The sequence below is a fragment of the Rhagoletis pomonella genome, unplaced genomic scaffold, assembly GCF_013731165.1.
Source record: "Rhagoletis pomonella isolate Grant_MI unplaced genomic scaffold, Rhpom_1.0 Rhpom_scaffold_00005, whole genome shotgun sequence".
In the NCBI taxonomy this organism is placed as follows: Eukaryota; Metazoa; Arthropoda; class Insecta; order Diptera; family Tephritidae; genus Rhagoletis; species Rhagoletis pomonella.
This window is the reverse complement of record NW_023458559.1, coordinates 74,322,061-74,347,636: the sequence shown is the minus strand read 5'-3', so window position 1 is coordinate 74,347,636 and position 25,576 is coordinate 74,322,061. Positions and strand designations below refer to the sequence as shown.

Here is a 25,576-nt window from a genome sequence, read left to right as displayed (position 1 = left end):
GTGCAACAAAAACATATCCTTTTCGCAGGAAGGACAAAACTGATTGAAAAAAATGTGAATTTCATCACACAAAAAAAAAACAAATAACAGCTAAACATAAAAATATCTATTTCGCTGGAAGAAATACATAAAAATACATATATAAATTTCAAAAACCGAATTTAAAATTACCAAACTCGCCATTTTTTTTTTAACAGAAAACACTAGGAAAATTTAGTGGCTTCGATAAATTTTCCAGCTATTAACTAATTGATGTAAAAAGTTTAAAAGTATATAAAAAATTTAACTTTAACATAAAAATTTATTTTAAACCAAAAAATCGTAATCTAAATTAAAAAATTCAAAACCAAATTTTAAATATTTATTGCCCCAAAAATTCTAGTTTTAAGAATTTTGGCTGTGATATTTTCTACGCACCGCTTTTTTAAAAAGCAACTGCTATTTTCCTTACCAAAAGTAGAAAATTTAAGTGCAAATAATTTTCAAAAACTATTCATAAACCCAAAACAAAATGAAAGTGCCAGCAAAGGACTCAAAATATTCCATAAATTTGAAGATTTTTAAGCTGCACAACTACAGTACCGCTCCCAAAATGGGCACCAGCTGCAGCAGCAGCAGCAGCAGCAGCAACAGTTGCAGCAACAATGGTGTCGATAAGAAATCGCCCTCCCCCACCGGCGTCAAACCGCCTGCCATACTAGCCAAACGAAACTCTTGGCGTGCTTCATGGAAATTTTCAGCAGCAAAGCAACAACAAAAACAGCAACAGCAACAGCAACAGCAACAATCTGAATCTTCTGACTGCGCCATCAATGGCACGAGTCATTGTGAGCAAGATCATTCGACCACTGAGCATGATGCTGATAGTAAAAACAAGCGTTTGAATAGTCAGAATGGCAACAATGAGTCAGCATGCGTGGCGGACAAAAGAACACAACATTGGGCGGATGCCTTGGATCGCATCGCAGTTCAAAGTGCGGAAAGCAGTAAAGAGTCCTCATCGTCGCAGCAACAGCAGATGCACGAGACTGATGAATTTATGTGTAAGTTTTGCTGTGAAGGAAGGAGTTTGTTTGTTAGATAAAAGAAAGAGTGTCGATGAACTGTGTGTGTGTGTGTGTGGCACTTGAAGAGCGAAGAACGCTCCAATGGCGCCCCTGTAGTTTTTTGTTTTGTAAAAAAATTTAAGATTATTAATTAAGCAATAGTTCAAATTTCACTTGAATAGCTTATCTGTAAACTTGAAATTTCATGTGAACACTGCGTGATGCCTGCGTCGCCAAACGGCACCGACTGCCCTTTCTTCGCGTTGCAAAGGTTAGGATTGTCTGATAAGACTGCCACCTTTTTCGGCATGTGCAATAAAATCAAAATTTCCGAGATTTTTAATTAGCTGATATTAATCGTAAAGTTATTTAAGAATGCATTGAAATTAATTTAAAGAAAGTTTTTGCAATTAACAAATACTTATATGATATATGTATGTAATTCGCTTCTCTTGCTCTCCCCGTGCATCCCTTAGATTATACTAATTCTAATTCGAATGATTGTATGATCAGTTGTAATCATTCCAACACGCTCCTTATGCATGCGCGTGTGTCTAAACGATTATTTACATAAGTAAAATTTGTATAAATTCTATGTGAATCATTCATTGCACATGCGGATGTTTTGTTTTGTTATGAAGCATTGGGCCTGAGCCGTGAATGAAATTTTCCATGCTAAGGCGAAACTAAAATTTCGTTTGTTTTATACACTTGTATTTGTTTATACTTCGTGTGTTTTTATTTAGCTTTAAATTAATTTCCAATCCTCAAATCACAAAAAATTTCGCTAGTAAGATTCAGTAAAATAATTAGAAGATTTGGCTGCCAGTTCCATTTTTTGCATTATTATTATTTTATTGCTTACATGTATTGAATATCTGATTAAAAATCCCATTATCCGGATACTAAATCGGACATCCGGATAACAAAAGGAAATGATACTAGCCAGATATCTGGCTTTTATCCGTATACATGAATATACGAACGGATATTCGGTTGGTCCCCAGCCCTAATTGTAAGTATTATATGCATGTGGATTTGTCGAGTGTAGGCGTTCCTTCCCGACTCGCTGACGCCTTTGAAAAGAGAAGCGTTTCTTTCTTGCTCCAGAAAATTTAATTTCAGGCGCAATCGCCTTTTCATGTTGAGACAAGAGTAGATGATGCTCTTGGTCCATGTTTGTCTTTGCGTCATCGCCAAGAGACCAAGTTGACCATATCAACGTCTCGATTTCGTTGCGGGTTGTTTGGTCCAACGACCCTTTTGTCCATTGCAATGGTATCAGGATTTGGCTCAACACTTTGCCCGTTTGGATTAGCATCCATCACCGCGATCGCCATCGAGTGATCCTTTAAGTGCGCCGACTGCTGCACTGTTCAGTGTAATAACTATTTATAGTTCTTTCTCTCTAAAATAAATATATAAAATATTCCATTAAAGTTTACCACTAATGAAATAAGACGATTATTTCTTTTAATAATCAACTGCAGCTATTACAGTGACCTAGAGTGTATGGGTCTCGTATCTTTAAGTGCTGAGTAATATATGTGCGTATAAAAATTGCATTTATATTTTTAATAAAAACCGTTTTATTACCTTTCAATCAAAGAACATAAGCTAAATAAATCGAATGAGATATCAAATATATCGCTTAGATTATTTAAATGTAGCAATAAATGGCTATAAAGATTAAGCTGGAATTTTCTTTAAATCACAACTTGCGCACTTGTTATTTTGTTAATGATATTATTCCCAGATATTAGTTGAGGTATGCACTGCGACCAGGAGATCTATTGTGCCCTCTTCGTCCTTACAACACCTCGCTCGGTCCTAGTTCCCGTAGGAAATCCAAAACATTATTTGTTGACATCGAGTGTATGTGGTTCGGCTGCGGGCATAATGACCCGAGGTATTTCTCCCGTCTCCTAGCCACGGCGTCACATTCGAGAAGTAGATGCTCAGAAGTCTCAGCTGCGTTATCACAGAACCGGCATACATTGTTGGATCCCGAGATCCCGAGTTTATGTAGGTGACTTCTTAATCTGCAGTGGCCTGTTAAAATACCTGTTAGAACTCTTAGTTTATACTTTGGGAGATTAATTAGTTTATCGTATCCTTCCCTATTGTAACCTCCCAGTTGTTTATTTGTCTGTCGCAGCCCAGGGGCTTGGTTCCAGTGCTGTTCTCTGCTAGTTCTCTCTTCTCTCCTAAGCTCTTCTCTGATGGTGTGCGGTCCTACCGCAAAGAAGGGCGGCTCGGGGCCTATTGGTGTTGCTGCTGCCGCTTTCATGGCAAGCATGTATGCCTGCTCATTACCTTCTATGCCCTTGTGGCCCGGCACCCAGAGGAGGAAGACCTCGTGGGCTGCCGCAAAGGCGTTTAGCCTCTCGACGCACTCAAGAATCATTGCAGACTTGATTTCATTATAGATAATGGCACTGAATGCAGCCTGACTCTCGCTTAATATTAATATATTTTCATAACGGTACTTTCGCTGAAGATTGATCTCTGCACACAGACTAATGGCGTGAACCTCCTCCTGAAATATGCTAGGCAGTCTGCCCATCGGAACTGAGACCCTTGTTCTTGGCCCAAAGATTCCAGCTCCGATGCCTTCGGGCGTTTTTGAGCCGTCTGTGTACCAAATAAGGGGGCGTAGATGGGAGTATTTATTTAAATTTATGTCATTCCAACTTGCCTTGTTCCCCAGTTCTACTTTGTATTTTCTTTCGAAACTAATGATTCTGCAGATATCATCTCGTGGGAGTTCTGTCAGGGGTAGTTGGGCCCTGAGAGATTCCATATTTCGAAATGATACCACTTTTCCTCTTCCAAAACCCTCCCTGGTGAAATTCATTAGGGATCGTTTGGCTAATGTGCAGTGCCGTGAGCTCGAGAATAACCTCCAATGTTTGCTGTTGGGCAGGTACACATTGCGCCTGTGATGCGCACACACACAAGTCGTTGCAGTTTTGTGATTGAACGCCTCACAGTCTCTAGGTTGGCTCTCGAACCCCAGGCCATCGCCTCATAGGTTATCATGGGCTTTACTATCATGGCATACATCCATCTGAGAATCCGATTTCCGGCCAGACGTTTGCATACCATTAGCGCTTTTACAGCTCTGGATGTCGTCACATCGACCTGTTCCTTCCATGAGAGTTTAGCGTCGAGCGTGATGCCCAAGTGTCTCACTTCCGAGACGACGCCGACTTTCGTGCTATCGAGAGCTATAGTTCTCATTCCCGGTAGGGTTCTTCTTCTTGTGAATGGGATAATCGATGTTTTTGTTTGGTTAATTTTAAGACCTTTATCCACACACCATTTCTTTGTTATTTTTAGGGCTCTCTGGACTACATACATATGTCACAGAGGGTGTTCTCGAACTTTCCTCTTGCTATTATGACGATGTCATCCGCGTAGCCTTGGCATCGGATTCCAGATGATAGCATTTGCAAGAGTTCATCTACTACTAGGCTCCAAAGGAGGAGTGATAAGACGCCCCCTTGTGGGCACCCATTCGTAGTTTCTATTTGCAAAGACTTATTCCCTACTGTGATCTCTGCTATTCTTGTGCGCTTCTATACACCTGCGAACAGGTGCTTGTACTCCTCTTTTCTCTAGTGCCTGCTCTACCGCCTGGCAAAGCTTTTCCCGCGGGCAGGCCGGTGTGCACCAGCGCTCTAATGTGAACGGAATATCTTCCATGACATCCCTGATCAATCTGCTAGGTCAAGGTGGATGCGAAACGAAAAGCTTTTGAAAACACTTTATTCCAAAAAAAATTTTAAATAGGGTATCCACTTGTATCTGTTAGATATGTACCTACGTACCTTAAATAAAACATTTTAATACAAATTTATGCCAATCGAAATGTATTTCAGAAAGTTTTCCATAGACCAAGATGCTTCAACAGCTACGAAAATGAAACATCTGAATATCGAGGTGTTTGCTAGAGTATACATACATGCATATGTATATAGCTACGAATAAATTGATAAGATATGGATTTTATTTGATTCGCATAAAATAGTAAATGAAATCATTTGTTTTCGTTTATTTGTGTTTTCATTGCCACTAACAATTAGTTACTTCGCTTTGTTCCTTTCAATTAACCATAAATTTGATAAGAAACCTTTGAAATGTTTGATTACACTATACAACACAAACAAATTACAATGTTCTCACAAAGGATTCTGGTAGAGAGGACCAAAATCCAATATATCGAACGCTTATATTCAAAACCTGCAATCGGAGATTTTCACAAAAAGTCCTTTCTGATATTAGAACTTGTCTGAGACTTAACTGTCATCAATGATGCTATCGTTTGTTCGAAGAATTTTCAATTCCATTGTAAAGATAAAATTAACATCAGCTAAGTCTAAGATATGTTCTAACATCAGAAAGTACTTTTTTGAAAATCGCTGATAGCAGGTTTCGAATATAAGCCCTCAATATACGTGTACCGGAGTTTTGAAAGTTTGCGTCTGAATTTTATTTTAGGGCGGTCAAAGTTTCTCCGCTTTTTGCACATTCTAATGGAAAATCGGCGTAGAAAATGATCCTTACATTTTAGGCATACGATATGTCCAGCGGTTTTATTAAAAATACGACGGAGAACATTTCTGTGAAACATTTTAACCCTCCAACTCCTTAATAGGTGGGTATTTTTTGTCATTTTTTAGAAAAGTGCAAAAAATATATCTAAAATAGGAATGTAATGGTTTCAAATGTTTTAGAAAAATATTAACCATTAAATTTTAAGCTCAAAATTCATCTAAAATGCCAGTAATAAGTCTAAACTGAAAATGTGCTTAAGAGGGTTAGCGTGTATGGAAAGTTTTTGGTTTGTAAAATTTTCCTATATGTCAACGTACAAAAAAACTCTCTGTATATGAGGCGAGAGCAGCCTATCTAAAAAAAAAAATCTGCACCTACATACATACATATGTATTTATGTACGTGCTGATACCTATTATAGTAAAAGAAGACTAAGAGGGCGTGCCTGGGGCTATTACAGGTTCGTTTCGAGTAATGCGTTTTAAACTCTACTTCACTTTTTTTAAAAAGTCAGTCAGGCTACTCTGGCCCTCAATGCCTCATATCTGTATTGCTGTATATAAGCAATAACCGCCTATGTCGAAAAACCTGAATTCGAGAAAAAACGTTTTAAACATTTGGATTGTAATGTTAACGTTATCGGGAAACCAAAATATGTTCGTCTGTAACTTTTTAAATAGCCTAGCTGGCGAGAAGGGGATTTCAATACACATGGAATAGTAGTTCCAGAATATGACAGCATATATAACTCCTATCCTTTCTTAAGTCGAATTAGGCGGTTATTGCTTATAGCCACAGATATATAGGTAATATGTGTATTTATAAACACAAATATCGCTACATAAAGGTGAAAAGGTGCCAAGTCCATTTTTTTTTTCAAAATTTAGTTTTTGATGTTGAATGCCAGGTAATACGAAACTACATCGATTTTTCGTCTCTCCTGAACAATTTAAAAAAATGGACTTGGAACCTTGTTATATTGGGAAAAGTTGGATTTTGTTGTACAGTGTTATCAAAGTGAGAACTGAACTGACTTGCAATTTTCTTATATGTAAATATATTTGTATGCGCATACATGTATATATACATATATGTATATAAACTCAAATATTGCGTTTCTTACTTCTTTAAACGGAAATTCTCTTCTATCTTCATTAAATTTCAACTGTGTTCTTTAATTGCTAAAAAAGCCGATTATTAAAATTATTTGTAATTGGTACATACATATGTTTGCTCATTGCCCCTATGCACTTAAATATTTACTGAAACATACATATAAATATTCATACATATCTGTATACGTGTATGTACATATGTGCATACATAAACGTGCATATGAATTTGTGTTTAGTAGAAAGTAAGTACGTTGCTTTAACCGCACGGCTAACACTTCTAGTCAGTCGCCAGTTGTCACCGGACATGTGCTAAAGTTGTGTCGTGTGCTTGATAGCGAATTAGTTTACTTTTTCCCCATATTCATTGCTTTCATTTACTTACATACATATGTATTCATCTAACCCGCAAAAGTGCTTTCAACTTACAACGACCTCGTTATCTATCGCTGTCGATATGCAATATGTAAACACTTTATTTTTTTTTTATTTAATTAGTTATATGTTCATAAATCCGGGCACTTTCCATTCAATGTCAAATGAGCAGAAATACCACAACTACGCTTTACAATCTGCTTGCTGCTGCTAAGCTATCTCTCATACAGTGACAAGTGTTTTTTTTTTGTTACGCCACGCTCCCACAAACGCAATATTTAGCCGCTCGATCCATTGAGTTTTTGTGTCTCTCTTGAGAAGTGATCGTGCTGTGAAGGAAGTGCTGTTGGAATTTCCTCAAATAACAGCCTTTTTTCCATGAAGCGTTGACATATCGCCGACATTGATATTTATTGAACAAAAAAATAAAATAAAACTAATAAAAAAAAAGTAAACTAAATAACTTAAAAATGCATCTAGCTGACGCTTTGGAGCTATTACGCACAGGTTAGTGCTCATAATAGTCATTTTTTTTTGTTATTTGTGCACTTTTTGAACATTGAGTACAAGCGGCCAAAACTGTGCTAACTAACGTTTGATACTTGAAGAGTTTATTTTACGCTGAATATTAGTATGTCCAAGTAAATAAGCAAAATTGTACTGTTTGTGGTTTTAAGAATCCTTGAGATTTGTAAGCTATTCTGGGCTAAAAGCGTCATCGATCGAGTAGTTTAAAAATATACACAGTCCAAAAGCAAATGGCTGCGTTAATTGACCGGCAAGATCAACAATTAACAAAGCAAATCAGCCAGTATGAATACCGCTATTGTAATGTGCTATACTAATAGACACATAAGGGGTATTCTCTGAGTCTTGCAAAGCCCTTGCAAGGTGCACGGATTGCACGGTTTGCAAAGCTGTCCCATACGAAAACCGGTTTTTTCCGTGCAATCCGTGCAATCTGTGCACCGTGCAAGGGCTTTGCAAGACTCAGAGAATACCCCTATACAATATTTACAACAAAATACTTCGAGAAAATTCCAAATAATGGATAATGGACCGATGAGCTGCATTTATAAGCCCATATTATAACTTGTGTTGCCATAGTTGCTGTGCTATGCACTTGGCAATACCTCTGAAACTAATTGATTAAGCAAATAAATGAATGGTCGACTAAAAGTGGCTTGCTTTGCATAATTTTGGTTCTGCTACGGTCAGTAGTATTTCTCTGCTTAAATACCAAACTACTGCAAATAACTAAAATAAAGTATTTTCAGTTTTTAATTGAATACGTAACCATTGCGCGATAGGCTGCATTCAACGAAATTTTCTAAATGTGTTTCAATAGGGGGTTTGCTTTAATATTCATACAAATAGTCGCTGAAGAAATGAAAAAGAAATTTTCTTCTATCAAAAATTCTTAAATCCCTTTGCCGCTCTCAAGAAAAAATTGTTCGTATATTTACATATCGCTAGCGTAGAGTGAAACGTTGCTAAGTCCCAATTTAAAAATTGTACAGGAGAGGAAAAAAACTTCTTTTAAAGCAAAGCCAAAAGCCATACGAATCAGAGGGACTCGATCTTTATTAAACGATTTCGTACTATTTTGGCCTTATCTCGAATTTCCGGAGCTTTTTTTGGACTTAGCGAATTTTCCTTTCATTGAATATAAACGAGAAAACATAAAAGAAGGACCTTTACCCTTTTCAAAACGATGTATTTTTAATTTCTCTAGCCTCCAGTATCAAAATATAAGTTTTTATAAAAAAAGGAATTAACAACTTTTCACTCTAAGCTAGCGATATTTCATATAGGGCGATTCACATCAAATGCCCCAGACGCGCTCAGCGGTGCAAAACTAGCTTTTTTCGACTAGTTGGGAAGCAGACAGAAAATGGGAAAAATAATTCAAAAACTATGATTTTTATAGATTTTTGTTCGGGCTACCCGATGGTGCTATGCGTTTTCCAAAATTTTCCCCTTTTCACGGTGAAAATTCGAAACGAAAATTTATTTGTCATTTTTCTCAATGATGGTAATTTTTAATATTGTTTTTAGTTATCTCAATCGAAATATCAGGTCTTTTAACATATTAATCATTTATAAAGAAGGGACTTTTTTTATTTTTCCGGGTTAAAAAGCGTTTTAGATGCGCTACATTTTTGTCCATCACAGCTTTAGGCATTCAAAATAGAAATAGCCGACATCAGTAACTTTCTCCCGAAGCCCTTTTTTCTTTTCCGAAATACTTATATGTAAAGTTATTTCATGTTTCGAAGACGAATTGGTATTGGTCAGGGACGGTAATCATTATGAGTAAAATAATCTAAAACTTAATAATAATTTTTATCTTTGATCAAAAAAATAAAAATGAAGTAATAATAATTACTTTTGACCGAAAAATTAAAACTCAAATATCAAATACACAGAAATACCTGAGTATAGTTAAAATTGTTTTATGACGATTTCCATGGACTTGTTGATTTTTTGGTTAAAATTTAAAAAAAAGAATGATTATTTTCCGTCCCTGGTATTAGTAATTGATCAATCAAATGTCTTCTGAATACAATAGATATTGCCTTTGCAGGCGATTGGATACCTCAAACTTCATACACAGTATTAGATTTCTTCTGTACCATCGGATAGATAGATAGTGATGAATCCAAGTCTGCTCTGTAGGAACAATCCGTTTCATGAAGCCTAATTTGAAGTAATTCGAGATATTGAGACTCATGCATGAAAAGTGAGCTTAAGCTCGGACTCGATTTTCAGTACAAATTTATAAGTTTGAGCTCACTCAATCAGTACAAAAATGAAGTCTGAGCTTAAGCTCACTTTTTATGCATGAGGCCCATTGAGTCAGTTATCGCTATTTAAAAAAGAAGTTCCGCACTTTTCTCCAGATAACCATTCATCAAAATTTTTAACCCATCGGTGAATTCGCTTAAAGCGTAAACATAGTAGTATTTTCAAGGCCAATTCAATGTGATCTTAGTTAATAAATACTTCGGCGTGGCATTAAGTTGTGTTAAGTTTCGGCTGTCCAAATATAAGCAACAGCCATTTAAGAATATTTTTAAGTAACGTTAAGTTGCCATAATCAGACCTTAATTTATCTGCGACAGGCTACACATTTCTCGTGGGTGAATTGGTCAAGATGAAGAGTCAAGAAAGTTCTGTAATGGCAGCCAAGCTCCTTCCTTACTTACATATAAGCTAGTTCACACCATGATGCAATAATACAAGGTGTTGGTCAGTTGGCAACTTCTCGCTCTAATTCCGCCATATTGACTGCCTTACGTGAAACAGTATTACTTCTTTAACTATTCTTTGCCCATTAATATAGTTGAATGTTTTTTATATTTTTTCTCAGTATACACACTTTGTTTTTTTAAAAAGGTATTTTATCTTATTTTATTTCATTTTATAACGAATGTACTATAAAAAAGCATATTTTGTTTAGGAGAAAATGTGAAATTTTATATTTTTCCCCCATATGGGGATTCATTTCTTCCCGTTTTTCTTCTCATTCTACTGAGCTAAGGCAGTGTCAAATCGAGCTGTCACAACTGATACCACCTTGTATTATTGCATCATGAGTTCACACTAGTTCCAGGTGGTGATTTAATTATTACGGCAGATGTTTTTACTCTGGATGGCAAGCGCTATGAGAGTACCGCTCATAGCTGGGCTGAAAGCAGAACTTAAAAGAAGATTCAATTAGTGTATTGTATTGTATTTACATTTATACCGTTTTTGATAGGTCAGCGCATGTGTAGCAGTGATGGAAAGTCGGCACAATAGTACCATTTTTGGCACTTTCATTCACAGAGGCACTTTTGGCTCAATTCATCCTGTTTTGGTACAATCGAAAAATACAGAAGCTTAAAATAAAAGGTCACTATATAAAAAAAATCACAAACCACATTATAGATTAAAAAAATACAAAACGTGAAAATTAAAGCACTAAAAATTAAAATAAGGGCTGTGAGAAATATTTACAAACCGCTGAATTCCATTGTGAATACGCAGTACGAAAAGTAAGTTTTCGCAACAACAAGCTTTAAATTCAGAATTTTTAGAAAGCTTCTAAGTTTGCAGTTTTATAGTCCATTATAGTTCTGCAATATCCCGATGATTTTTTTTTTTAAATCTGTTGTTTTAATAACGATTTAACGATTTGTGGGTTACCAAATCTCATTTTTGCCACAACGGCAATTTAGGCGGTTTTGCAACTGGTCGACAGGCGGTTTTGCAAAAACATCGAAGATATGTATTGTATATTCCTTACGTTTTTATACATACATACTGTAAAAGTGTTAGGGCTGTTAACTTATCTATTAACGATTTATCTATAGTTTAATATAGATAAGTTTACGGCCCTTAAAATTTGTTAAATGGCCCCTCAAGTCGATTGACCGTGTATGTTCTTGGGGTGTGATTGTACCAGCTGCTGGTGCGACTTCAAAAACTATTTGAAAATTTTATGATTGTACCAGCATGCTGGTGTCGTGAATGGTGAAATTAGCTCAATTTGCTAAGTAAAAAGTATTTTGGCGGAAATTTCTTGCACTATAAGAGTGTTTGTGGAAGAGTATGTTCACGATATTGCAGTTGTGAATTAAAAAAAAAAACAATGTTTAACAAAACGGTAGACAAATTATGAAATTTCGGCTCTAATCATTTCGATCTTTTCTGGACCTCATTTGTAAAGAAATAAATATTGTACCAGCATTCTGAAAAGTTATATGCTTCGAGCCTGATGGTACAATCACTTGATGTCGTATATTTCCCCTTTTATACAAAAAGGTTTTTTGTTTGGGTAAAGTATTAGCTTTTTTCCAGAGTTCGTTTTTCTATACCATTACTTATTGAAAATGTTTGCGTGTATACTTATATATGTATGTATATGTAAGTAAAAATTTTTAGCTACCATTTTTAGCCACAACGACTTTTTATAGCTCTTCTTTAACCCTTTTTTTATAAAGGAATTTGGCTACCACTAAAAATGATTCGCGGCAATACTGATTCGGAGTGATATAAGGATTCTTAAAAACTTGTATTGTATATATTAAGCTATTCGTTACTTTCGCAATTTTATAACAATTCCAAATATGCAATATCTAACTACCAGTCTAACATCATTTTATTCTTACTAATACCCTAATTTTTTAATGACTAATTACTTTTATTTTTACCGCAATTTTGATTAATTATTTTTTTACTCACAATTCTATATTACTTTCTTATACTTACAGCTATGCCATGGTTCGGCATGGATATTGGTGGCACACTTACAAAGCTAGTCTACTTCGAGCCAAAGGATATAACACCCGATGAACAGGATCAGGAGGCTGAAATTTTAAGAAATATACGCCGATACTTAACTAAAAATTCTGCCTATGGCAAAACAGGGCATCGTGATACACATCTACAGGTTAGTGAACCATAACAAAGCGCGTTAAGAATGTTTTACCTAGGTATACATATTGAGCCCTAACCGCCAAAGAGACGTAAACGACATTTTTTTTTAAATGTTTTTTTTTTTTGATACAGAAAGCATCTAGATGTTTTAGTAACATTTCTGCATCAAAAATAAAATTTAAAAAATGTCGCTTACGTCTTTTTGGCGGTTAGGGCTCGATATATGCATGTACATTAGACCGTACCGCCTTACAAGCAAATCAAAAAAGTTTCCGGCACAACCCTGCGTGTTATGTATTTTTACAAGAAAATTTCCAAAAAAAAAAAATGTTTGGCCGAACCGTAGTCGCGTTTTTACATTTTTCGATAACATCAACATTCGGCAAAAAAAGTTTAAATGTTTCTACTGGAATAATCGAAATACTTCCTTAGCCAGAAATTTAATGATTTTTAGTGAGCTTTTAACTGACATTAGGGCGGAACGTTGCGGCGATAAGAACTGATATCTCGAGGATAAGTACTACAACGGTATACTTGAGATCAATGAACTTTGATACAAATAAAAAATTTTCTCTTCAATATACATATATATGTACATATCATACTTTAAGATCCGACTGTAAATGCCGAAGGTATAATGAAAAATGCTAAAGTTCGGCCAACAAATTTTTTTCCCGAAATTGCCCTGCAAAAATACTTTACGATTCGAAAGGGTACGCCGAACTTTTTTTCTGGTTCGGTCTAATGTACATACATGTTCATGAATAGTTTGTCAATAATTGTTAAATATGTTTACTCAGCATTTAGCAGAATAAACAGCATTAAGCGCGCTGGTCTATGCACATCCGCTTTTAGTTAAACTGAATTTTGTTAAATTGTATTTATTTATTTTGTGAAGTCATTGACCAGATATACTAATAGAGAAGGCTTAAATTTCCGAGCTAGATTTTTTTTTTGGGAAATTTACTAAACTGTTATTAAGCTATTTTTACACTAAACTGGAGTGTGTAAATACAGTATTGGATATATCTATAGCACCCCCATTTCAAAGTGCTATTGTTTGCCACTTATGTGAACTTATTTATTTTTAAAAATTTTCAATTAATATATAGTTCAATCTCTAACAAAACTAATATAAAACCAAGTTTAAAACTTTTTAAAAGACTACAAAAAAACCCACAAATTTTAGCCCAAACTTCAAACTTTTTTTCAGAAAATTTAGAATTTTTTGGAGTACGCAGTTTTATAGCCCATTCAATTTTAGTCTGACAATGTGCAAGTTTCAAGTCGCTAAAAATTACCGTTGATTTTTTAGATTTTTTTTGTCCCATTTGCTTCCATATAACGAATAAACACAATTCATTTTTATATGGAAGAAAGTCGCAACACCTTTGGCGAAAAAAATTATAAAAAATCAACGGTAATTTTTAGCCACTTCAAACTTGCACAATATTAGACTAAAATTGAATGGGCTATAAAACTGTGTACTCGAAAAAATTCTAACACTTCTGAGAAAAAATTTTGAAATTTGGGCGTTTTTTATAGCCTTTTAAAAACTTTTAAACTTGGGTTTACATATATTTTTGTTTGAGAGAATATTATTAACTGAAAATTCCTAAAATTAATAAATAAACATGAGTGGCAAACAATATCAACTTGAAATGGGGGTGCTATTGTATTGGCCAATACTGTAGGTATGTCCATTTTCATAGGAAGTGAAAAACTGTAGGCCGACATACGAGGGATGTTTGATAAGCCCAATGATTTTTCAAATAAAAAATGTGCTATTCGGTGAAGAAGCGTTTTATAACTTAAGATAAGTATCCTTTTAGCTCAATACATTTAGACCAGCGTTGTTTCCAGTGTTTTCCAAATTTTGTATGCCTTTCGAATAAAATGTTTACTCAGGGTCCTCAAAACAGTAGTTTATTTCAGTGATGAACACTTTATTGGAACCTAATCTTTTACTATCTTCAGGCTCGATAAAAGGAAACAATCCCAGAAGGCTAAATCTGAAAAATATGTTGGAGGAAGGAGCAGTTCGTAGCCTAGTTCGTGCAATTTTGTTATTGCCGGTAATATCGGCATCATATCGATTTCTTATTACCAGGCGCTTTAAACCTTATTATCTGAATGAGTAGTTTTTTTTTATAACTTTACTATTACTATAGACGATATTTGAGCAATAATTACTTGGAAAAATTTTATGTTTTTCAATATATAATTTAATTTGGAATATATGGATGCTTTTCAAGATTATTGTTCATGCGAACTTCATCAGTTTCTTAAAACACATGAAAGAAATTCTATTGGCGATTTGTCATCACTGCAATAAATCGGCTAGTCGCCATGTTTTGCATGGTGGATTGTCTTGATGTAAAAGCACTTTTTTCTTCGCCAAATGCGGTCAACCTATGGATTTCAAACCAATATCGAATCTATTCAACAGCTTAGAATAATATTCACCGTTATGACCGTCATACCATTTCAAGGTATTGCATGGGCATCACAGAAACCTGTCGCCACGATCTTGTTGATGTACAGGCCAACCTTGGCCTTTCTTGGTGCATGTTAAAACGAAAAAAGTCCACTGATTTCATTGTTTCTTGGTTTCCGGTGTATTGTGATGGATTCATGTTTATTTCAAGGTTACGAATCGGCGCAAAACTCGTCCAGACTGCCAACACTCCTTGCGCTTACGGCCGGGTATGAGCAATCGTGGCATCCATTGGCTTTTTCATTTGCAAATATCCATGTAAAATGTAAAGTATCTACTCATTTGAGTTGCCTCCGACCTCCACCATCTAACCATCACCTTCATTCTCCGATCGTCCGATATCAATCTATGGATGCAATCGAAGTTTTTTGGGGAAACGACCTCTTTTGGGCGATCTGAACGTTCGCTGTCACTTGTGTTGGTACGACCACAACAGATTACAGTAGCTATTGAAATAGATAGTGCAAGGTTCCCATAGTATTTATCAAGCTTTTCCTTGATGCCGCCCGTTCCAATTTCACAAGTTTAATTGTTCGTCAACAATTTTAGTAACCTTTCAATTTTTATTACGTGTAAAGCGCTTTCAATGTAGCTTTAGTTCGTTTCTTTCGTTCCGATTTTCGGTACGCATTCCATTCACCTCCAGAGTTGGTTGGTCTCGTTTTTGATTAGTCTATTTACATTTGCATTACATTTTAATTTTTGATGGTTGTTTGTGTGACAATTGGTTAAGCTGTATGTATTTGCACCTAAAACCGTGTTCGCTTATCGGGGAAAACACCTTTGTTCGCAATTGATCAGATATGGTTGTGGGTACATATGTATGTACGTAAAACAAGCATATACATATATGTATGTATGTTTACGTTAATAGAAATGAATGTATGTAAATAGTATACATACACATTTGTATTTACCACTTTAGCCCTTCAAATCTCCACAATTGGTCAACGCTTTACAAAGCTCTTTACCCTATTATTGTCTATTAGATATGTTAATTTTTTCGCTTTTTACGATCCCGGGATCAGTCCCGGCATTTAGATATTCATTACTTCTCAACAACCTAAATCGAAAAAATTACTTCTATCTCTCCTACCATAAAATAAATAATAAATAAATATTTGTCAATGTTATTGTGGCTTGTTAACATTTTATTTTTAATATTTTTATTGAGCTTTGTACCACGATTTTTTATTAGGAAAAATTGAAAAAGCAACAAAGTCTAAGCGGTAGAAGTTATAGCACTATTTCGGAGATCACCACATCTCCTCATCAGACTTCTTTTCCCTGCTGAAGTCTATAAAAAGAAGACTGATGAGGAGATGTGGTGATCTCCGAAATAGTGCTATAACTTCTACCGCTTAGACTTTGTTGCTTTTTCAATTTTTCCTAATAAACAATCGTGGTACAAAGCTCAATAAAAATATTAATAATAAATAAATGGGTTTGAAACCTACTTTTTTATTTAAAGTGGTGTTTTTATTTTTTCGGTCTGTCGTCAGGATTTATTTTAAAGGACTTTGTAATTTCAAAGATATGATTAATTCCAAAAATTGTTTAAAAAATTTAATGCAGTGTAAAATGAAAATATGGCATCCAAATGAAAGAGGAAATTTCTTTAGAATTCAAAGAAATTAAATTTTTTTTTTGGATTCACAAGGACGAATAGGTCAATTTTTTAAGCTGATAAAGTTAGAAATACGAAATTCGAGGATGTTATCGAGTTTATATAACTCCTTCTTAACATATAATATTTTCAAAAACAAATCTTGCGAAGTTTCAAGGATACGATTTTAAAAGGACATTTATAATACCTACCAAAAAACTGAATCTGTCAAGAATCCCGGGATTTTTGGAACCTAAAATAGGCCGGGATCCCGGGATTAACATTCCTATTATATATTAATTAACTACATAAATAACCTTAAAAGGTTCCACATACATAAATAGATTATTTTCACGAAATATTTATACATTTTACGGAATTCGAATCGAGCCTTTTAACTTATGCTGGATTTCCACTTGGCAAAACATGTAATGTAAAAAATTGATCATTAAAAAATATTCATGTCATTACGTAAAAAAATAGTCATTAAATTCACTATCGTATGGCATTTTTTAAGTGCATCCAATTTTTTGTCATTTTAATGCCTAGTGGAAATTCGGCATTCAAAGAATTTTTGTATTGAAATGTCTTGATACGATACGAATGTAATTATATGCACATCCAGTACATCAATTTCTTTCAAGGTGCGTCTACTAGCGCGTACAGCAGTGTTCACGAAAATAATAGCGCGACATATTGACAAGTTTTGACAATTTAATTTCCTTTTATTTAATTTAAATTATTTTTTAATAAAATATTATATTAATTAATTCTGCAACGAAAACCATACAAATCAAAGCTTCAAACTTTCTACAAAATTTAAAAAAATTCAACAAATCAACAATTTTCATAAAATTTGTTTATCAAAATTGGACGCTTCTCTGGACCAGATCAGTTTTCTATGACAAGAGTCCTGCTTGCATTAGCTCAGCTTTTGTTGTACATATAGAATGTAGGTAAAATTGAAAGTTTCAGTGTAAATACATATCGTCCACATAATTTAGTATGCAGATATTGTAGATGTTTTCGTTTTGTCATTTTTAAAATGAAGAAATCGGAACTTCTTTAGAAATAAAATAAATGTGCCTGTTCATTTTCTCCAAAATTCACAAAATTTAGTACTTGGAGCCAAAAACGTTTTGTAGGAGTGGGCGCCGTAATAAGAAATTCTTTATTATCGCACACCGAATTTAATCAAAAGAGATTTTGTTTTTTTTTGCGCCTGTTTTTCTAGACTAACTGGACGATAGTTTAAACCGATTTTGACAATCTTTCAGATTTATGCTTTTCTCGTTAAAACCAGCATATGCTATGAATTTCATCAAAATCGGATATCATATACTATTTCCGCCCACGAAAGCTGTGGGCGTGGTAGCGCGTTGAATTTTACCATTTTCCACATTTCTTCATTCCTAAGTGCCGAATAGCGCATATACGAAATTTCAGCGAATTTCTAGTACGCTTATTACTTTTGGCCGCAGCTTATATGGGGACGTCCCACTGTGCGTCGCGCTACTGTAAGTACATTTTGCATAAGCAAGTAATTTTTCTGTTGCTGGGCAACTTCGCGCTTTGTTTTTTTTTTTTTTTATCAAAATCCTTTTGTTGGCATAGTTTTGTCTACTCGACCGCAATTAACGTAATGAAATGTTTTAATTGACATTTTTGACACCGTTACTCTATGAATGAATTAAAAGTAGCGGCGTGTAGTTGCCAAGCATTACATAGTTGGCTCCTTAATTTAAATATGTACGCATACAACTGATTTTCCCATTTCCATGCTTTTCGAGCTATAGATTTGTTGTATGTCCAAATATTTAATTTTTCCTCCTTATACATATCTATAAAGCCTATATGCTTTGCTCTTTTGGGTTGATTATGTGCAATTTATGATTTAAGGTACTTTCGGATCCTTGGCTGAGTTAGCTGACAATTCGTCTATTTGTCAAATAATTCGTTCATTGCCTTATGACAAGAAATGTCAAAACCACTGAACCCAGTATTGCCTCGAAATTAAAAAGTTTTACCCAAAATTAACATTCAATTTTAACTCACCCTAAATTTACTTTAAAGGGAATTTAAGGGAATTTTATGTTTTAGAAAAAATAAGCTTTTATATTAAGCACTACTGTGTGCGAATAAGAAATTTGTTTAGGGCAGCAACATAAGGAACACGTATTTATTTAAAGATAGTGGTTTTACCTCCGATGAGGCCCCACTACTTTTGAAGAGGACCACGACAAATGTTTAAACGGTAATGAGTACAAGGAATGCACCTAGAATCTTCGGACCCTTAGGGTGCCTCTGCTTGGTTGATTGATGATCTCGCGAACACTATATCTGATATCATCGCCATACCAATTCGACCATCTTGCGATAGACGCAAATCTGGGAGCATGCTTTAAAAGCGTCTATTTAAAATCTACTTACAATCCGGTGACCAAACATGGACCCGAACCACTTTCATGTTGCAGCCAAGAAATACACCCGCCTCTGTGCAGCAAAAAAAATGCACCCAACAATGAGAGCTCAACGTCAAAAAGCTGCAATCACAACCAGTGATGCCAACCGGGGCAGAATTCACCGATTTCGGTGGAACTTGAATTTCTCGGGGGAATCGAGGCATGGCTTTAAATTTGGGGGAATTCAATATACAAACGACTTTGAATAGAACATTCCTCTTGAGGATAAAATTCTATTTATAAATTACAACTTGTAATTACAATCTCTCATTTAGTTATTGCAGGTTTAAAACATTACTACTTTGCCTCATGCAACCGTGTGAATATTAAATAAATTGCAATCGTGCATAGCGACCAGTGTTGCCAGCTACTTTGTAGCTAGATTTAGCTATTATTTTCGACATTTAGCTATAGAAATTTATTTTTAGCTATTAGCTACTTTTTAAGCTTTTTTTTAATCGAGTTAGCTATTTTAGCTTAACTTTTTTTTTATAATTTCTCCATTTTTACACAGAGTTTTATCGTTTTGATGAATCACAATCAGCACAAAAATTGGTATTCTGGCATACCTAATCCCTTTTTGTTATATCGAATGCACCGTGCAACAAAAACAAAAAAAAAATCTCTTATGTCAGGTTTTTTTTCAAAGGACCTTGTAATTTCAAAGATATGATTACTTAAAAAAAAAATTTTTTAAATCAGTGCAATGTAGAATAACAATATGGATACCAAAATGAAAGAGAACACTTTCTGGAGTAAAAAAAAGGGTTGGTTTACAAGGACGAATGGGTATTGAAAGTGCCCTTTTAATCAATTTTATTTTTTTTAGCTCACAAAGTAAGAAGGACGAAATTCGAGGATGTGGTCGAGTGTATATTATATATATTAATTATAATTAACCGTCTAGTTTTGTTCACAACGTTTTCCCTTAACTATTGTAATATCTTCACTGGTTCGTCGAAATGGAAAGGAAACTGTGAAACTAAACCAAGGATATTTTTATATTTTAAGAATAGAATTTCAGATTTGAGCTAAAATTTTAATAATATTTACTAGTCACGTTTGCTACTCCAATTCAATGTATGCTCATATTTGTTTGCGTTATAATAATCTAATTATTGAATTTATTTAGCTATTTTTGAAGAAAAATATTTTTAGCTATTTTGTTTGGCTATGAAACAAATTGATTGTCTTTTTTTAGCTATTTTTTCGAAGAATTTAGCTATAAGCCTCCAAATTTTCTAGCAACACTGATTGCGACATTTTTAACTTATTTCACCTTTCGTTTGACGCCCTCTTTTCTTGTTTCGTTTTCGCCACCATATATATATTATATACGACAATTAACAATATTTGTTGTTTTTTTTTTTTAATTAGCATGAATGCTTTAAATATATTCATTTCGGGGGAGTTTCATTGAAAACAAGGGAATTTTTTCAGGAATTTCGGGGAATTAGCCCTAAGAGAGTTGGCATCCCTGATTCACAACAGATTTCCAGCATATTCGGTGCTCAAAATCTCACACCCGCTCTCTTAGAGCACTCTCCAACAAACCGATACATAGGTGCCTATAGAAGCATATGGGTATCCGGATATCTGAAAAACAAAATATACGGATATTAACCAGTTATCCGGATTTTATCCGTATGCACGAATATCCGAGTATACGGATAGTTCCAGCCCTAATGCTGAATGTACATACATGTTTTTCTTTTATGGGGATCCAGTACACATGTACGACTGCGAAACTTTATAAACCACACTTGACTTGAAACTTTCAAACCAGAGACTACTTACCCTTTTATATTTGTTTCCCATAATCTCCAGACGGGAAAACGAAATTGAAAGAAAGAAGGTATTGGCGGATTTAACTCATCATATTGTGCGCTTTTATAAATTTATATATGTAGGCATATACATACATAGGTATAGTATATACACGAGTTTCGAGATGCGATGCAATCGCAAAATTCATCTTTCTCGCCTTCGCTGCCAAGTGTTAAGCTTACTTCTTTTTTTAGCTACAAAGAAAAAGCACAGCTCTCCACTAATCGCCGTACAAAATCTCGCATTGATTTATGCATCGCATGAATTTGAATTGAATTTTCACTACATCCAGGCTAACGTTGTACACGCGATGGTGTCCACAATAATGCATAACATACATATATTTCTATACACACTTACTTATTTATTCACCGGTTTTTGTTTCAATGTCAATGCTTGACCTTGTACGCTGGCACTGAATGACACTTTACACATCTTTTGTGCAAAGGAAGACAAAAAGTCGGTGAACACATATACTAGATATGGGCAAAACACATGATTTTCTACGTGACACGTTGTTGCATAGCTCATAATACGAATTTTACTTTTAATCTTCGATCTTCGATAACCAGCGAAGATCGAAAATCGAATGCAACTCTCATAATAAGGGCCAATGTTTATATGAAATTCTATTTATAGATATAAATAGTTTTTATTTGAAAAAAAAAATGTTCGTGAAAAAGCGTGAGTGAGCGTGCGTGATTAAAGAATTAGGAGTCGTGGGCGTTCGTGAACGTGATTGAAAAAAATTTAACAGAACGTGAGTGTGCGTGATTTAAAAAACCATCAGCGTGAGCGTGCGTGAACGTGAGCCAAAATCACTCACGCGTCCATCTCTATGATATACGCACATAAGACGGAAACTTTGCTTGAAATTAGTTTTATTAAACTCGTTTAGTTTGACAAACTTTTTTGTTTTATATGTCATCGACCTGGTCTAATGTACATATGTGTGTACTTATATAAAACTTATATGCGATTTCTATTGTTTTTTTTTTATGTAGATGGACAATGTTGAAATACGTAAACGCCGTGGCTCACTGCATTTCATCCGCTTCCAAACCACTGACATGGGCAATTTCCTCATATTGGCCAAACAAAAGGGCATGGCCGAATTGGTGACCACCGTTTGTGCTACTGGTGGTGGTGCATTCAAATTTGAAAATGAATTCCGGCAGGTGAGGGCGCGCGAATACCTATTATGCCTATGGGCGAATCGTTTTCAATACATATTTCGTTTTTGTTTTTGTTTTTTGCGCTCCAGCAAGTCAATATGAAACTCGCCAAATTCGATGAACTCGATACGCTCATCAAGGGCATACTTTTTGCAGAGGTGCAAAACCCCACAGAGTGCTATTTTTATGAGAATGCGCGTGATATTATGTGAGTATTGTATTTGCAAATTCGATCATAAGTCTCATTTAATTTACATGATTTCTTTAAAATTTTCAGGAAGAGCGAGAAGCGTGCTTTTGATTTCTCCAAGCCGTACCCATTCATTTTGGTAAATGTCGGCTCAGGTGTGTCGATACTGGCTGTCTACGGTCCGGACAATTATAAGCGTGTTTCAGGCACAAGGTATGTTTGTGAGAGCGCTATGTATTTCTAACTGAGGAGAAAACAAAAAACAAGGCCAGCAAAATGGCAAATCCAATTGCTGAAAAGTAGTTTTTTCGAATATTTGTTATGCGTAAAAATGATCGTATTTTTCTTCTATTCCCATTAAAATTTATTAAGCATGATTTCTATCAATTTACAGCTTGGGTGGCGGTACATTCCTTGGCCTCTGTTGTTTGCTAACTGGCTGCAATTCATTTGAAGAGGCAATACAACTTGCAACCAAAGGAGACAATCGTAAAGTAGATAAATTAGTGCGTGATATCTATGGCGGCGATTATGATCGTTTCGGTTTGACTGGTGATTTGGTGGCGTCAAGGCAAGTAAAGCGTTAAACCCAAAGATTTTAATAATAGTTAAACCGAACTTGTATATATTTTCGTACTTTCAGTTTTGGCCAAATGCATATTAAGGATAAACGCTCATCGGTGTCGCGAGAGGATTTGGCTAATGCAACATTGGTAACAATTACCAACAATATTGGTTCAATTGCACGAATGTGTGCCTTGAATGAGAAAATGGATAAGGTGAGAAAGAAGTAAAAATTACTTACGCATGGGCTAACAGACCTTCAGTTGATCCTATCCCCCAAAGTTCAGTTCTTCTCCGACACCAAAAACCTTAATCAATTGGCTCTTTTCCTTTGAAATTGTTTTTTCCATGGTGTTCGTAGTTGTTGTTGTTGTAACATCATACAAATTCCCCAAAGAGTTTTTGGGGAGTGCTGCTGGAGTGACAGTCCTTGGCCCGATATAAATCTGGGTCGTTCCAGTTACGTAGACCCGACCGTCGTGAGAACGTCCATTGTGTTCGTCTGCTTTCCTTCTGAAACAGCCGCTAGAAACCACTAACTTACCGTTATTTTAAAGTCGATGACTGAGCCTAAACTAGGAGATTTTGCCGGATTCAACAAGATTTTCTAAAATAAAACACCAACATTTGTTGAGCGGAATCGAACTTTGCACTAAGAACTGTTCATATTACGATTTAGCAGCATTTTTTTTTTTTTTTTATTCAAAAATAATGGATCTTGAAACTAGCCAAGGACTATCACTTCAGCAGGATTCCTTAAGTTATATGTTTTGTTATTTAAGCAATTTTTCCTTAATTGGGTTGATTTACCATATTTTTCGACTATTCCAATTAATTTCATTTTGTGCTCTCTCTCTCTCCTCATTTAAGGTCGTCTTTGTCGGCAACTTCTTGCGCGTCAATCCCATTTCAATGAAGTTACTCGCCTATGCCATGGAGTTCTGGTCCAATGGCACACTGAAAGCACTCTTCCTAGAACATGAAGGTTACTTTGGTGCATTGGGTTGTCTCTTGCAATTTAATGGCGAAATTGCAGCCGCACTCAATGAAACAACTGAAACAACACAGAAGCCCGAACCTACGACAACCACATCGGCAACAGCTGAAACACGATCTAACATTACAAATTCCACAAGTTCGCCAACCAGCAACAACAGTCCTAACAATAGTGATAGTTGAAGTACAGGGACTAGTGTTTAAAATGTGTAATGTGCATAGTTCTTAGCTCAAAGAAGTAAATAAAAATATGTAAATGTATGTAATAATAGGAAACAATAATAGTTACAATGTGCTTGTAAAGTGAAGTAAACTACTAACTAAAAAGACACAAGAAAGCAAAATCAAAATTATAATATTTAAATAATACATTTTTTATGTGTTATATATAAGAAGGCAAAAGTATGTATGTAGTTTTTACGTAAGCGTGTATGTTTAATAAAAGAAAAATAAATAAATAAATATACAATTTAATGAAAAATAAAACTGAATAGAGTTGTCAACGAGCAATCACACACACGTCCATAAAATGCATTCATAAATAGTTTCTATGTAAATAATTTATGAAAAAGGCGTAATTGGTGGCGCGGGGCGTCTAATAGAAACAAATGAAATATTCAACGAATTATAAAATAAAATTATACAATTTAATAAAGTAAATTTGAAGTAAAACTAAATACAATTACATATGGGCATTTATTGTTGATATTAAAAATCAAATTCTCAGCGAAGTATAGGGGCTGCAAACAAATAATGTTGGGGAAGTAGCTTTTTTGTTTTCGTTTAAATTCAGCTCGAAAACGGCCCTTAAAAATTGAAATTAAAAAAAAATACAAAAACAAAATTAATAAAAAGTGGTATGCACTAATAAATATATTTAAAAAATATTAAAATATTAAAAAAACCAACTACATAGATTACTTGAATCTAAAAATATATAAACAACAAAAAAAAAATAAAATTTACTCGTATGAAAGGGTGTTGTTAAATATTTTTTTGTTTAACATTAGGCTAGAAAAGGAAACAAAAAATACAATATTTAATATCATAATACAATCTAATCATAAAATATTGTTATGAAATGTTATTATAGCAACTTAGCTTTCTTTATTTTTCTTCTTTTTTTTTTGATAATTTTCTTGGAGTTTGTTTAAAAATGTAAGCTAGACAGTCCTACAAAACACATTTTTGTTCAACAAGCGAAACTGAATCCGAATCTGAAGTGAAGAATTTCGAAGTAATTGTTTGAGGATAGAAATACCAAACGTGGTAATTGTTCAGTTCTGACTTCAGTGGCTTAAAATTTATCAGCACAAAAAGATTATATTGGCTCATATTTTACCTTTCCGCAGAAGGATTTTGACAATCGCTACGCAAAATTTTGCGTCGCCAAAATTCCATTAATGAAAAATAGGTTCGACCTAAAAGTATACAACATGAAAAAGAAACAGATGCAATGTGTAAACAGACAAATCTGGCAGTATGAGGGGCAAGTAACTAGATTTTGCATGTTGTTAGGCGCACTTGCTATTATTTTGGAGATTTTTGATGATCAAAATTAGCGATAGCGAACGTTGGTGATCTCAAAAAAATGTACTTCAATCATGCGAATACGTAAGGTTTGTTTTTTTTTCAGATTAGAACGAAAATAAAACCGGTCGGTCAACCGTGACCAAAAATCGGTTTGATGTTTTTTTTTCTTTCCTTCAATTTTCGAAAATTAATTTAAATGTACAAAAAAT

At 34.6% G+C, this 25,576-nt stretch overlaps 1 protein-coding gene across 1 annotated transcript; it reads left to right on the top strand.

Annotated features, from left to right (window-relative positions):
* Positions 1 to 511: 511 nt before the first annotated feature.
* On the top strand, positions 512 to 24,017 carry LOC118739507 (pantothenate kinase 3-like). Its single transcript, XM_036470873.1, has 8 exons — positions 512 to 1,043; positions 12,352 to 12,530; positions 21,914 to 22,087; positions 22,174 to 22,292; positions 22,362 to 22,487; positions 22,669 to 22,845; positions 22,918 to 23,053; positions 23,709 to 24,017. The coding sequence occupies exons 1-8, from the start codon at positions 512 to 514 to the stop codon at positions 24,015 to 24,017; spliced, it is 1,752 nt and encodes a 583-aa protein (XP_036326766.1).
* The last annotated feature ends 1,559 nt before the right edge of the window (positions 24,018 to 25,576 follow it).

Coding starts and splice junctions, on each gene's coding strand:
- LOC118739507 (XM_036470873.1), top strand. CDS start 512: ATGAAAGTGCCAGCAAAGGACTCAAAATATTCCATAAATTTGAAGATT. Junction 1,044..12,351: donor CGAGACTGATGAATTTATGT/GTAAGTTTTGCT, acceptor TTATACTTACAG/CTATGCCATGGTTCGGCATG. Junction 12,531..21,913: donor ATCGTGATACACATCTACAG/GTTAGTGAACCA, acceptor TTTTTTATGTAG/ATGGACAATGTTGAAATACG.